Here is a 15362-nt window from a genome sequence, read left to right on the forward strand (position 1 = left end):
TTTCTTGACCTACCTGACTTCATTGTAGTGAGGTCGCTATGTTCCCAGATCTCAGCAATTACTTTGGTGAGTACAATATTATCATAACCACCAGAAATGACGGCTAACCACTATGAAATTAAGACCAATTTTGCAATAGATTATAATTATCTTTAAGCAAATTAAATGGAAATGAATTCCATTTGTACATTTGATGAGAATTTCAATTGACACTGGTGAGAACCCCCCCATCTCCTCTAAGGGGCAATTTCCCAGACCTCAGCCCTGTTCATTAGCCAGCATGTACAACCACCAATGAGAGCAGAGCGTGTGTGGGTGTGGGGTGATGGAAATGGAGATGGATGTCTTGCCCAAGACATAGGAGATTCAGCTCATTCAAGTGGCAGGTACCTGCAAGCTGTCATCCCCACGCGGACACCTTCTTTCCCCCGCATTTCTCCTCCAACCCTCCCCACTCTCCACTCTGCTCATCCACCTTCTGAATAACCCCGTTCCCCAGGGGCAGCATCCAAAGCCGGCTCCTTCTCCTAATTACCCATGGGCCCCAAGAATCGCTCCAGCTGTTTGGAGAAGTGGGACCACTGCAGAGCAGGAGGTGCAGCAGCAGCCGAGGAGTTTGGGTGTGAAACGGAGCCTGATTAAAAGTTTTAAACTGCCTTGGAAGACAGAAGAGGGAGAATTCAGAAGTTTTGGAGGTAGCATCTCTCAGGTAGATTCAGATAGGATTTGTACCAAAATGATTTTATTTGTTTTTATTTAAATGTTTTTAACCTGGCCCTAATTCACCCTGTACTTCCGTAGTGCATTCACTGCTGGGTCGTCTAAGAACATCCTTCTGTCTGACAAGTATTCCCAGAGGAACGATGCAGAACGCATTTAAAACACAGATTCATTGATCGTTTTGACTGGACTGTTTGGTGTACGGATTAAACGATTGGCAGTTTGACAACTGACAGACTGACACTGATTGATCGATCAGCACTTAACTGGAGTAGACCTCTGACAAACCCGCAGTTTAAATTGCTTACAAATGGATTGATTGGCCCTGCTGGGGGTTTGCAAAACAGCATTTACGCTCACCATCTCTTCCGTGGCGGTCCAGCGTTGTCTTGGCGGGGCCAGAGGAGATGTAGAGGAAGCCGTCCATGAAGAGGGAAGCGTCAGACAAGGAGGTGTTCTCCGACCACTGCTCGAGTCTGGGGAAATCTACAAGGGGGGAGAGATACAGTAGATGAGCAAGGAAGCAGTGTTACTCAAATAATGTAATGGTGGCAGTGCACCATTGATCCCCAGTGAATCCTAGCATAGCGTCTAATGAAAACGCTTAAGCTGACCTTGATGGGTTAAGTCTCAGAGAGCTCAGAATGCTTAATTTGGAAAACAAAATTTTGTAGAATGATAATGCAATATCTTCACATCATCACAAGACTTCATTGAGAAACTCTAATCATCAACCATGGTAGTAAATCAAGTATGCAATCCCACATTGGCACTTTGTGGGACATATACACTATATTGCCAAAAGTATTCACTCACCCATCCAAATAATTGAAATCAGGTGTTCCAATCACTTCCATGGCCACAGGTGTATAAAATCATGCACCAAGGCATGCAGACTGTTTCTACAAACATTTGTGAAAGAATGGGTCGCTCTCAGGAGCTCAGTGAATTCCAGCGTGGTACTGTGATAGGATGCCACCTGTGCAACAAGTCCAGTCGTGAAATTTCCTCGCTCCTAAATATTCCACAGTCAACTGTCAGTGGTATTATAACAAGGTGGAAGCGATTGGGAACGACAGCAACTCAGCCACCAAGTGGTAGGCCACGTAAAATGACGGAGCGGGGTCAGCGGATGCTGAGGCGCATAGTGCGCAGAGGTCGCCAACTTTCTGCAGAGTCAATCGCTACAGACCTCCAAACTTCATGTGGCCTTCAGATTAGCAGAACAGTGCGTAGAGAGCTTCATGGAATGGGTTTCCATGGCCGAGCAGCTGCATCCAAGCCATACATCACCAAGTGCGATGCAAAGCGATGCAGTGGTGTAAAGCACACCGCCACTGGACTCTAGAGCAGTGGAGACGCTTTCTCTGGAGTGACGAATCGCGCTTCACCATCTGGCGATCTGATGGACGAGTCTGGGTTTGACGGTTGCCAGGAGAACGGTACTTGTCTGACTGCATTGTGCCAAGTGTAAAGTTTGATGGAGGGGGGATTATGGTGTGGGGTTGTTTTTCAGGAGCTGGGCTTGGCCCCTTAGTTCCAGTGAAAGGAACTGAATGCTTCAGCATACCAAGAGATTTTGGACAATTCCATGCTCCCAACTTTGTGGGAAAAGTTTGGGGATGGCCACTTCCTGTTCCAACATGACTGTGCACCAGTGCACAAAGCAAGGTCCATAAAGACATGGATGAGAGAGTTTGGTGTGGATGAACTTGACTGGCCTGCACAGAGTCCTGACCTCAACCCGATAGAACACCTTTGGGATGAATTAGAGCGGAGACTGAGAGCCAGGCCTTCTCGTCCAACATCAGTGTGTGACCTCACAAATGTGCTCGGGAAGAATGGTCAAAAATTCCCATAAACACACTCCTAAACCTTGTGGAAAGCCTTCCCAGAAGAGTTGAAGCTGTTATAGCTGCAAAGGGTGGACTGACGTCATATTAAACCCTATGGATTAAGAATGGGATGTCACTTAAATTCATATGCGAGTCAAGGCAGGTGAGCCAATACTTTTGGCAATATAGTGTATATATTATCTAGATATTATCGGTCAAGATGTCCAGCTTCCATCACATGTCGGTCATCGTCGTTATATCATACTATTGTCGGTTTGGATTTGGAACATGGGAATGTTTTCAGATCAAGATAGCGCTAATCCCAGATGTGATTCTATCTTTATATCCCACTCTTATTCACGTACAGTCCCTAAAAAGATTGGATTCATGACTCAATGATGGCATGCTTCCCCATTGCTGAAGCACCCTTGAGCAGGACACTGAATCCCTACCAGCTTCATGGTTGCTGTTCTTGAACCTGAGCTCTGACCTTTATGTGGGGAGCATTTCCCTGTGGGCATCAACGAAACTGCACAGTATTATCCATTTTTCTCACAAGCAGCATAAAACATGATTATACAAACTACTGTTTATTTAGTCTTGACTTTGTCACACGGTTGTTCTCTGGCAAAGTCAAAGATAAGGTGATCTGAGAGCATTTCAAGGCACAAACCTGCATGTACTGTATCTGTTAAAGATGAGGTTTCGCTCTTCATCTTTGTCCATTTAAATTAGAAGCCTTCCTCCCTCATTTTTCCCCCTTTTCTTCTAAACTCCCTCTACTCATCCTTTCCTGCTTGCTTTAAGAGCTCCCCACATTCAACCTTATCAAATTCAATTAGCTTCAATTCTGAGGTTCAATTTTCAGCCGGGGCCTTGGCAATATCTTACAGATTTTATCTTCACTACCTCCAGCTCTCTCATCAAGCAAGGTAAAACAACTTTAATTGAAACCACTTTTAATTGAAGCGACATTTCCACCCTTTACTGACACCCACCGATGCCTCATCTCAGGGCCGCGTATCATCCACAGAGAAAAACAATCAGTTAATTTGACAAGACAGCTTCCTCTGAATGTGTGTGGATTGTGTCAAACTAATTCATTGTGTTCACACGCACATGAATACTCTTTGAATTACAGTGAAAAAATATATTAACATATTATTGTAAAAAAAAAATGGAATAAAATGGACATCTTATATCACATGTAAGCATTTAAATGAAATGCTTTTTGAAGCCTAATCTTACTAAATGATGATGACATGAAAGTAAAACCCCATTATGAATAACTTTTGTCAACCGTCAGAGATGTTGCCATACTATTTACACTGTGGCATCTATCCCTTTAATATCTCTTGGTGAAGCTATTGTGGGCCAGTGAGCTGGACTGCTTTATGGTCATATTGTATTTCTAAATGATTTTTGCATCAATTATATCAGGTACCATTATTTTACAGATACTTAATTCAATGGATTAGTCAACAACAGTTTCACAACAATTTCTCACATGATTTTACAGAAAATGTATCATACTACTATATATATATATATACACACATATATATACATATACATACATATACATATATATATATATATATATCGAAGTAAGTACGTTTTTTAGTTTTGGTGCATGGAAAAATCTGACATCACCTTTTTAAAACACAGATCTGCCTACTTCAAACCAGTGAGAATAAATAATGAGTAATAATACATTAATATTTGACCCAATTGCTTATAGTTGGAAGCTGATTTAAAAAATGTTTTCAGGGCCTTTACAGACTAAGCATAAGCACTGTTGCACTGACATCAAAGGTTTTAAAGGTATAAAGCTGTTGAACCAGCAAAAACACCCATGAAGTATTCCAGCATTGTACTACGGTGCAACACTGCATCCCAGCTGTACTGGTGCAGAGAATTTACTCATCACTAGGCAGCGCAAGCAAGATTATTTGAGTGTAGTCAGTGTTGTTATGTAAAAATTTGTTTTCAGGATGGCATCTATTGATGAACTCATGAATGTTTTTGTCACACATGGACTGATCAAATCAGGGTAGGCTGGCTTTAAAAGTTCCTCATACCAACTCTGAACTTACACCTTCTTACTGGAACAAACTGTTAACCTAATTAAAGTTACAGACACTCATTCCTCTGAGGTTGTACTTACTGATATCTTTAGCACAACTTGTGAATGTGTTAATTAGTGTGACTCTTTGTGCGGCGACTGCTTTGTGTGACTGTCATGTTGTGACGTTGTAAAACAACTTGTTCTCAGGTCAGGTGGTAAAATTGATCTTGAACTCAACGAGAAATCATTAAATGACAATTGATTTCCAACATGGTTGGTAAATGAAAAAAACACCCAACAGTATCTGGCATGATGACAGTATTTTTATGCATTGTAGCCATTTCTAACAATGCAATATATTTTTGATGCAGAGCCAATCAGGAGCGGAGTGATGTAGCCCGGGTCACCTTAGTTAGCAACATCTGGGATGTAGCTTTGAATATAAAACTGAGAATGTGTCCGCCAATAGCAGCGACATAAATACAAGGAATCTGACAGAATTCAATCACCAAACTGCAGGGTCTATCACGCACGCACACACAATTTCCCAACCACTCAGGTTGAGAGAATGTAAATAAGCCAGTGGCTTGATGCTGTATCAGTTGTAACAAGGCTCTCTCTGTGAGCCTTCGAAACAGTCCCTGTGGGCCCCTAAAGCTGGACTCTGTTAAGATGGGACTGTGATGTCTGTGGGGGCGGCAGTTGAGAAGTCTGGCCTGTGCTGATTGGCTCAGTCCCCAGTGAAGGGAGGTGACATGACAGAGTGCTCAATTAGCCATCTGGTCGCCCACGGCAACGGTCACAAAGTGGTCCCCGACAAGCAGTGGACAGTGGGGTAATCAGAGGCAGCAGCTCGCGCACACACACAAAGATAGTGAAGCCACACACAGTAAATGATGGCACAAATGGCTCACATATGCAAGGCAAGCATAGATAATATGTAGAAGTTAGCTAAAGAGCAAAAAAATAGAGGCCAGAAGACTAAATTTAAAAGACAAAGTAATTCACATGATTATAGAAATGAAACGTATCTATTTATTGAGCTATTTATCCAGAGGCCACACACACATACACAAGCACTTTTTAGCCAAAAGCACTTCTCTTCAATTTTAAAACCATCCACACACACACACACACACACACACACACACACACACACGCACACACACACACACACACTCCAGCAGGGGAGAAACGCCTTAATTAAAAAAAACTCTGAGCAGCTGGTTGTGACCTCCTGACCCTCTAACAGTCCAGTGTTCAGCGTGTGTATTAGTTAAAAACATAAACAACGTCAACAAGGGCCGGAGAAACTGGCAGAGCCTTTGCGATGTTGCTAACAACAGTGTGGAATGGAGACCCAAGATGAATCAGGGCCTCTGATTTAGTGTTTGTGTATTTGTGTGTGTGCTGGTGTTCATCTTTTTATTATCCACACAGAAAGCCTGCTGGATAAATTTTTAATGTGCCGCGAGATTCAGAGATTCGAGGCGTCAGGGATGCTAGGGTGGCAACAATAAAACTTCTTTGCCTCCAAATCCGTGGTGTGTCATTTAAGAAGAAGCAGAATGATGTCAACAGTAAGAGGCATCGCTGTTAAGCTTGGTTTTACAGTACAATGGCCTCCTGGGTGGAATGAAGAGCCGCCATAAAACACAATTTACATGTTTACATTGCTCTGTTTACAGTTTAGGCATTAGCTAATGCCTTCATCCAGAGATTTACAGGGGGATAGCTGGCAGCGGTTCACTGTCTTGCTATTTAGTGCAGAAATCAAAATTGCAACTTTAAAGCCACTAGAATTTATATGAGTTTAGTTTTAGTTCTAATGGTATAAGTTTGTAGAAAAGTATGACAATAATGGCACTGCTTTCTTCCAGTGTCTGCATTGATACTATCACTGGGAGGCACCAAAGCATGGAATTCTACACATAGCTGCTTTAAAGCTGCATTAATTAATATCTTTTATTAACAATGGGTCAAATGAAAGGTGTCTTATAGTGACAAACTCCACAGAGAATTATCACCCAACTATGCAGTTCCCTTCAGCTATACTGAGCTTTTTAGCATCTTTCAGCTCATTGTTTTGGTTTACAGGCCCGCGGCTTTACTGTTTTAGTTCAAATTTGAAATGTCAATTAATCGAAAAAGGAACTGGTAGGTTTGTATTTTGTATGAACATATCCAGCGTGTCAGTGTATTGGTAGCAATGCCAAGTGGCGAGTGGAGCTCAGTTGTAAATGTTATGCACCTGCTGCATTTAAGAACCAATTACCAACTTGTCTTTGCAGTCCCACAGGCACCAGTGGCACCAGCACAGAGAGTGACCAATCCAAAGACTGAAAGTTGTTGTGTTAATAGACTGTGCTCGTCCAAACCGGTCCTCTGCGTCGTCCATTTAAGCCACAGACCTGGATGTTAAAGCAACGCTGGCAGCACCATCAGTGCTGTATACCTGCTAAATTAGCCAGCAAGATGTGGGCAATGGACACATTTTGGGATTTATAATGCTCATTTTGGTGAAAAGGGAATTTACATTTACAGTCAGTCCATGAGTTGATGCTTTTATCAAGAATGACTTCCAATTTAATGTAGAGGCTGTGTGCAGACACTGATTATTGAGGGAATTTCAAACCCACAACTGTCCACTTGCAGATTTGTGTACTTATCCACTGAGACTGGGTATTAGCATTCAAAAAAGTGGTACACTGATAAAAGTACAGTATCCACAGTATTTGGTGTCTGGTGTCATATCCATCACCATGCTCACAATGGCAAGTGACAGGACAGACACCGGTGACAGCACGGTTAGACATGAGTTCTGCCAAAACAGATCATCTTGAGAAATATTTGACGTTGGCAGTGTGTGTTCATTTTTAAAATTTTGCTTAACTGCTGCCAAGGGTGTTGTCTTTAACATTGTCTCTTTAGCACAACTTGTCACCAAAGGGAAATCACTTATTGCAAACGTTTTAGAATCTTATTGGGGTCCAGTGATGAAAACAAAACTTGAAGGAGGACCTCATACAATATACAGGTTTTTCATAGTTTACTTTTCATTTATGTGGCCTATGTAGCCTCTTGAGTGTAACGTATGGGAATACACTGGACACAAAAAATGATAAAGGAACCTAAAAATATACAAGAAATCACCGCAGTGGAAGCCTTTGACTATAAGGGATAGATCCATCATTGAAGCTGCCCTCGGGGGTTCCTAAAATGCAAAGAGACACTGCCTCGGAGAGCTGCCATTGGCTTTTTTTAATGGAATCTGGGATGGGGATATGTAAATGAACATGCTCCTACGGTATCTCAGGGTGCTTTGGGACGAGCAGGTGCGGGCGGGACAACGAGGTCCGTCGAGGCCCACACTCATGCACTCACAGATACGCAGAAAGAAGAAGCTAATGAAGTGGCAATGCTCTGCCATCAGTGGCTGTCCTGACAGTGGAGCTACAAATGAGCCGCTGTGGAGGGAAGGGACAGCGGAGAGGTTCTGGGAAAAGCAGGCAGACAGCTTTGTTTTGATGCACTATATCCAGGGGAAATGGAGGGCTTTCCTATTTTTATTTTTCACAAACTGGGAGCATGATTCATACTGCGAAGAGACGCAGCGGCAATGTTTTCTTCACACTATGAGATACTCCAATTTAGACTTTAGTGTCTGACGATTGTTTATTGCTGGCTTATTCCAGTCTCCCACCAGGGGGATAGTGAATTTGGTAGAGAACCATGTTTGTCATCATTTCATTCAATGTAGTTTCTGGTTTAAAGAGCCATGTTGTGGTTGAATGAAGGCCTGAAGTGCACCTTTGTAGTGGATGTGTTTATAAGATAAAATAAAAGGAGTTCTACTCACACAGCACACAGCCACATAATGCCAGCAGACAGTAGACACTGCAAACAAATTAAATACCTACTGTATATATATATATATATATATATATATATATATATATCTGTCCTCATGTTACCTCGGATGTCTGCATCCATTGTCTTGTCGGAACTCTAAAACAACTCTGAACCCTGTTTTGTCCTCGATATCGGCTGCAATCTGGCTCCTTTTATTCTTCCCTCTGTCAACACCACGCTATGCTGTCATATGGGTATTGAATTGTTCCCAGTTTCTGCCAGACATAACACTGCGCACAGCAACTGAAAAAGTTCGATTTCTGTTTAATCAAAATTCTTTTTCTGCAAACTCTGGGGGCTGAATGAACAAAAAAAGACAATGCAGATGCCACTGTGCACAGCTTTGTGTGATGCGACAATGTGTCCGGCAGTAGGAAAACGTCAAATAGGGAATTTGGACAGTGTTTTGTGCGGAGACTTAATCTTTTCAGCACACCATAATAGTCTATTTCTTCACAGTAGTGTCACAAATCATATTTATAGATAACCCTGCTAGAAACGATGGCCGTGTAACTCAGCCAGGTGATCGGTTCAAAAAACTTTGGTCACATGAGATCTAAGGAGCAGCACAGTCTGTGCTCTCAGCCTTTTATTTTTACTCCTCGACTGAATGTGTTGTCACCTGTACAGTAGTGTTGAAAGAACACACGCGCTGTAAATTACACATACTTTTGGGATCCGTCAACACACTATTAGGCCTCATAACATGCTGTACAAAAGTACGTCATGGCTGTGCATAGTGATACAAAGCTGTAGCTTCTACTGGGGGTTACAGAATATCGGCCATTTAATGATGATTCAGTCAAGTTTGGAAACAAATGCCAATCATGAAGCTGTGGGCATTAGGTTTGTGAATGAGTGCTGTCGGATTGATTGATATATTAATAAACATTGTCTTTAAACCTCATGTGAGGCCAGTATCACACAACCATATCACCAGACAGAACATTGATATGAGATAATTTTGCACCCCATATTATGTTAAATCATTGCAGGATCTGATCAGTTGTCAGTTTTGCACGTGTAAAGATATTTAGCCTGTGATGTAAACAAGATGCCATCTTTAATGTGGCATGTGACCCTGGGTTAACACCATGTGTCATTTTTAGGAGCAGCTTCCTTGTGGCCACTCTGCCATATAGTCCCAACTTGCCAAGTGCTGCACTGACTGTTGTCCCTGAGGCAAGATCTCCATTGCGGCCAAGGAACACTGTAGATCTGTCAGAGTGGCAGTTGGGTTCTTGGTAACCTCCCTGACCTAGGTCCTTGTTGCCTGCAGTAGTTGGTCTTTTTAGTTGGACATCTGTCTCTACAGGAAGAGTCTGGTTAGGTCCACATTTGTCTGTTTGTTAATGATGGAGCCCTACAACTTCCAGACACATAATGAGCATATAGAGACTGCCTGTATGCTACACATTTCAGATGGACAATACCACGCGCGAGAATGTGTGTGTCCATCTGTCAAGGTAGATGTGTGTCTTCTGGCACACCTCACCTCCAAGTAATGGCCATCACCATGGTGACCAGGTGACCCATGCTAGCAATTAGGAGTCCCTAACAGGCTCGGTGCCGGCGAGTGTGCACAGATGCAGCGCATACATTATGTAAAATACAGTCCCCGAGAAAGCCTCTCCGCGGCCGCAGCCGACGGCCTCTGTCGCTCCTTTAATCTAATACATTCTTATCATCAGCCCCGTGTGGAACCACACAAACAAAAACACACCCGTCATGAGGAAGCCACAGAACACAGCACATCTGTGCCGTGCCTCCGACGCCGGGAACATGAGGTGGGTAATACAAAGGAGAGTGAGGAAGAGAGAGAGAACTTTTTATTTAAAACGCCAGCTTCAAATTTGTGGGTTTTTCTGCCTTCATTTCCTATTCATGGCAGTGGAAAAAAAAACTCCCACTGTGCTTTTATAAACATGGCGGCACAGCGGTGAGTACGGGTTTTAAACATGATTGGCTTGTTAAAGTATAAAGACAATGGGCTGAATATATGTGGCGCCGGTGGTTGTAAAAGTCCAACTCGCACACCTAGTTTAAAGGCCGTTTCACAGATTTATGCGAGTGTGTCAGCTCTTTTTTTAAGTCTGACCAGGAGAATATATGAGCTATTCTGTTTCATGGCTACTTTCTGTGGTCCAGCATCTCACCTGGGTTGAGCACTGGCCATGAGAAAGTGTTCTAGCTGGAACTCTTTTTCCTTTTGTTATTGAATGAAAGAAAATAATTGTGGAAAAAATATACACTCAGATGTTCTGGACAAACACACGCTTTTCCAAAACCATAAAACCAAGAGCCAAACTCTAAGAAGTTGATTCAGCAGTGTGTTTGTCTGCTCTAATGTATTATGATACAATACTTACAGTACTGTACCATGATACGAGGGCTAACTAGCGCTATCCTGAAATAGAAGAACAGTGCTGATGTTTTATTTCCATGTCTTCTCCATGGATCATAAAGTGGTGAGGATGTTATCTTAACTCACAGAGTTAAAACACATAAACTAGCTAGCTACAGCTGATAAAATCTGGTAGCAACATTTGTCATTTCAGGTAACAAAACTGGCTAGAAAGTAAAAATCTGCTTCTGTGTGAAATCCCAGACCCTTTCTTTCAAAGGAATTTCAAGTTATGAACCTTGACGGGCAGCAACAGCAACTTAAGGGGGGACCCATTGGTGCTTACCAGAGAGTTTGTTCTGATGCAGGAATTCCATCTGTAGCCTCTGTCCAGCACGTTGGGCCAAAAGATACGGGGTGGAGAAGGTTGGATCCCCGGTGGCGCACATAACATCTGCCCCACTGAACACCAGCGCCATGGTCTGCAGAATGTCAGGCAACACCACAGCTGCACACAGTGCCTGTACGCACACAAAAGAGCACATGAGGAGATTCTCTGTACTGTGCCTTCGCTTGGTCTACTATGGGTCCCTTGAGGTCTCAACACCATTTATAAAATCCTTCAATAATGTATGTGTATGATAATACTGTATCTGTAACTTGTAACTCGGATTCTTAAGGCTGATTTTTAGTGGCCACAAATCTTATTCATGCAAGTGCACTTGTCACTTAAAGTTTCCAAGTGTGATAGACTAATAAAAGACAGAATAAGTGCAGTCGCGGCTCATTGCATTTCTGAGTAGCTTTCTATAGCTGGATTAATACCTTTAAAAATTTCACATCCCAGACAATGAACCAGTGACAATCCCTGGAAAAGTGAGTATGGTCTCACTTCCTTGTGTAGGAGGAGAAGCTTGATGTCGCTCCGTGTGTCTGTGTGTGCATGGCAGGTTGATAGAGGACAAAGAGTCTATAAAGCGGCGTCAGAAAACCATATAAAGTTTAGAATTGAGTTCCGCCCGCTGAGCTCAAAAGAGAAGTTAAAATAAGATCAAACTTTAATACTCCTTGTGGGAATCATTAAATCTCTAATCCCTGTGAAAAAAGGAATATAGCAAATAAGAACAGGACAAATGGGCCATATTAAATATAATGAAACTAACAATTTGGAAGAAGAGAAATGTGGGAATAAAGGCATGAATAACAATGAACTGAGCAAACAACCAACCAAACAACAGCAGAGCACACTAAGGAAGGGGAAATACATGGAGTGGATATACTGTTTGAAAGCATGCACACATCATGTATACAATATGAAACTGACAAATAAGACATGTAATACACAATATAACAATATGACAATTTAAAGAAATGAGGAATGTGAATACGCTTGTACTGCACACAATTTAATGATGATGTTAAGCATGGCATGTCTTGTAAAATATGCAATTATATCGTATGTAGAAGAAAACACACTGGGTTGTGTGTGTTACCTTTCAAGCACCACTATAATTTTATGTGACATATAACATACAAAATGCATTGAACTCTAAACTGCCAGGTATAAAATATATATTATAACCGTAATGTAAGAAATCTACGTTACAGTGTCCATAATCATACAGTATGTCAAACACATTATACAATGCTTAACAAATTTATTAGACCACCTGTCATAAAAATTAGAAAACACAAATATTTTAGAAATCTGTCAAAAACTTGTTTCAAACTAAAAATTGTATTGTTATTTATTAGGCAAATAACACACTGGAACAACTAAATAGTCCTTATTCACATATATTAACCAAAAATCTTAATATTTTGTATGACCTCCTTTGGTCCTGATAACAGCTTGCATTCTTGCAACCACAAAACAAATTTTTCTGTTCAGGAATGCAAGTGAATAACTGTAATTTGGCATCTCAATCAAAAAATAATAATGTGCTTTACTATTTTTTTCTGCTTTTTTGTAAAACACTAAATTTGAGAATTCATGGATAACAACAATAATTATATTTTAGCATTAAAGATATCATTTTGATTAAAGAGCTTGGCTTGCACATCCTGGTGGATTAACCATTACAGAAACATCAAATATTTTGGTAATCAGCAATACTGTTAATTTAGGGCAGCGGTGGCAAACACCTTACACTGGGTGGTGGTCTAATAAATTTGTTAAGCACTGTATGTTCATATACAAAGTAAGCGTATATCACCATTAGTCCCAATAACACTTGTTAAAGGAAAGCAATACTTCTGCTCATTCCTGTTTTAAACAAATGAGAAACTACAACAAAAAAAATGGTCTAATTTTCAACTTAAAGGGCATTTTCATAAAATAGAGACAGATTAATAAAAGAATATATACATCCTGACTTTTAAGCCCCTAAAATGAGTCAAGCTTAAAAATGCTGGATCCAACACTTTCCATAATGCTTCATTAGACCTTCTCTTTCCCTTTAAATTATCTTTCGATCTTCCATGCCCCCAGTTTATGGCGCAGGTTCTCTTTCAAATAAGTGTCAAGCCTAAATCACACCTAATTTTCTTAGACTTTAGAAAGCGCAGACAGAGCGACAGAAGATATCTATAACTGAGTAGTACTCTTCATGACAAATAAACAGACCCTTTTGTATTAAATACGTGGAGTCGCCCTTTAAGATTAAAAAAACTGCTGCCTGCCTGTTAAACAAACTTTTGCTCCTACAAACACATGATGTTGAACTCCTCCTTTAATGGGAGCAGAAAACCATACTTGTCTAGCCATGCCGACACGCTTTGTTGAAACTATTCACCTGTTTCAGACGGTGAGGCAGCTAAGAGAAGCAAGATAAAAGAGTCAGAAGAATATAGTCAGACCGAGGAAAATATATTCTCTCACTGTCTGTCTCTTCCTATCAGTCCAGTCAATTGATGTGACATTGTGCACGATGACCCGCAACAAAGTGGATCAACAGAGGAGTCGAGTGGCAAATAGCGGAATTTCAACGAGCAACCTCTCCTTTCATCGGACTTGGACCGAGTCAGTAAGCTGCATCGATCTGTCACAAACAAGCAAGATCCGTCTGAAAGTGAGGCACGGTGAGGCTGCGCATATACACACAGGCAAAGTACACACACAAACAAAGTACCTGTCAATATAACCTGCCCACCCACACAAAGGACCTGCACTGGGATAAAGAAATCTAAGTATGTGTGTGCTCCAAGGTCTCGCATTAATTTATTTCTATGTACACAGTTTCTGCAAAAAAGATATGATTAGTTTATTCACTTGCTGTCTTTGTCTTTGTCTCTCTCGCACTCACACACACACACACACTCACACACAAGACAGGGTCAGATTATGGCAAAATAGTCCCATGCAACCTGGCCTTATTCTGTATCGTCTCTGGAAATGACCTTCCGTGTCATAGCAATTACTGCAGCCACTAGAGGGTTTATGTGTGTCTGCGTGTGCGAGTGTGTGTGTAATGATATAAGAAGGTCCTTTGACACCCCCCCACCCGCTCTCTAGGTCATGTGGCCTGCGGAGACTCTGGTGGAGGTCACTGGGATATGAGCTTCTAATGGGGAACATGGGACTAAGAAACGGAGAGAGCGGGTTACAGAGAGGGCATGAAATGAGGAAGCCGGATGCAGAACGAAAACATCTTAACAGAATAAGCATTCATGCTTGAGATTATGTAAGAGACATATTGATGCAGGCAGGTATAAATCACTTCACTACCTTTTTATTCTTATTTCATTACTTGAATTGACACTTTAAACGGTAATTTATTGCATGTGCCGAGTGAGTTTCATGACCCCTGGGCCCATAAAACGTGTTCAAATGCCATCTCATGATCTTAAAATCGCATGAATGTCAATGAGGAAATTGCTAGTATTATTGTCTTTGTTCCAGAGAAGACTCCCACAGGAATAGGTTTTATATAGCTTTTATTTTTTTGTATTCATACTTATGTTACAGTAAGTAAGTGTGACATAGAACTGGAGCAACGTGTCCAATGAGATTAGACTCAGTGTCCTTGTTTATGTTAAAAATACATTTTTTGTATTTTGTTTTATAGGTTGCTTGTGATTTATTACTTTATGTTGAGATAAGTGGGACTGTTTTAAAGAGTTTGTATTATTTAAACACACATACACACATATGTTGAGTCACGGTGTGTATAATGGCTCTATGACACATTGATCCCTATCAAATCTGTTGAGCCCATTTATAAAAGCAGACCAGACAGAGAGAAAGCAAACACAACCACCCACTTGCACCTTTTTCCTTTCTCACTATCTTTCTCTCATGCACACACACACACACACACACACACACACACACACACACACACACACACACACACACACACACACACACACACACACACACACACACACACACACACACACACACACACACACACACTTCTCCGATGGCCAAACCCTTTTAGGCAGCCACACTCTCTGTGTCTGTCACACTTCCTCTCCTACA

General features: G+C 41.4%; 1 protein-coding gene across 1 annotated transcript in view; it reads right to left on the minus strand.

Moving 5' to 3' along the window:
* The window catches only part of arap2 (ArfGAP with RhoGAP domain, ankyrin repeat and PH domain 2), a 100515-nt gene that overhangs the window by 39591 nt on the left and 45562 nt on the right, over positions 1 to 15362 (minus strand). The window contains exons 13-14 of the mRNA XM_070929618.1: positions 11226 to 11400; positions 1081 to 1206 (exon numbers count right to left, since the gene is read on the minus strand). Coding sequence (XP_070785719.1) covers positions 1081 to 1206; positions 11226 to 11400 — 301 coding nt within the window. The remainder of the gene's footprint in view (positions 1 to 1080; positions 1207 to 11225; positions 11401 to 15362) is intronic.

Source organism: Enoplosus armatus, chromosome 23, assembly GCF_043641665.1.
Source record: "Enoplosus armatus isolate fEnoArm2 chromosome 23, fEnoArm2.hap1, whole genome shotgun sequence".
NCBI lineage: Eukaryota > Metazoa > Chordata > Actinopteri > Centrarchiformes > Enoplosidae > Enoplosus > Enoplosus armatus.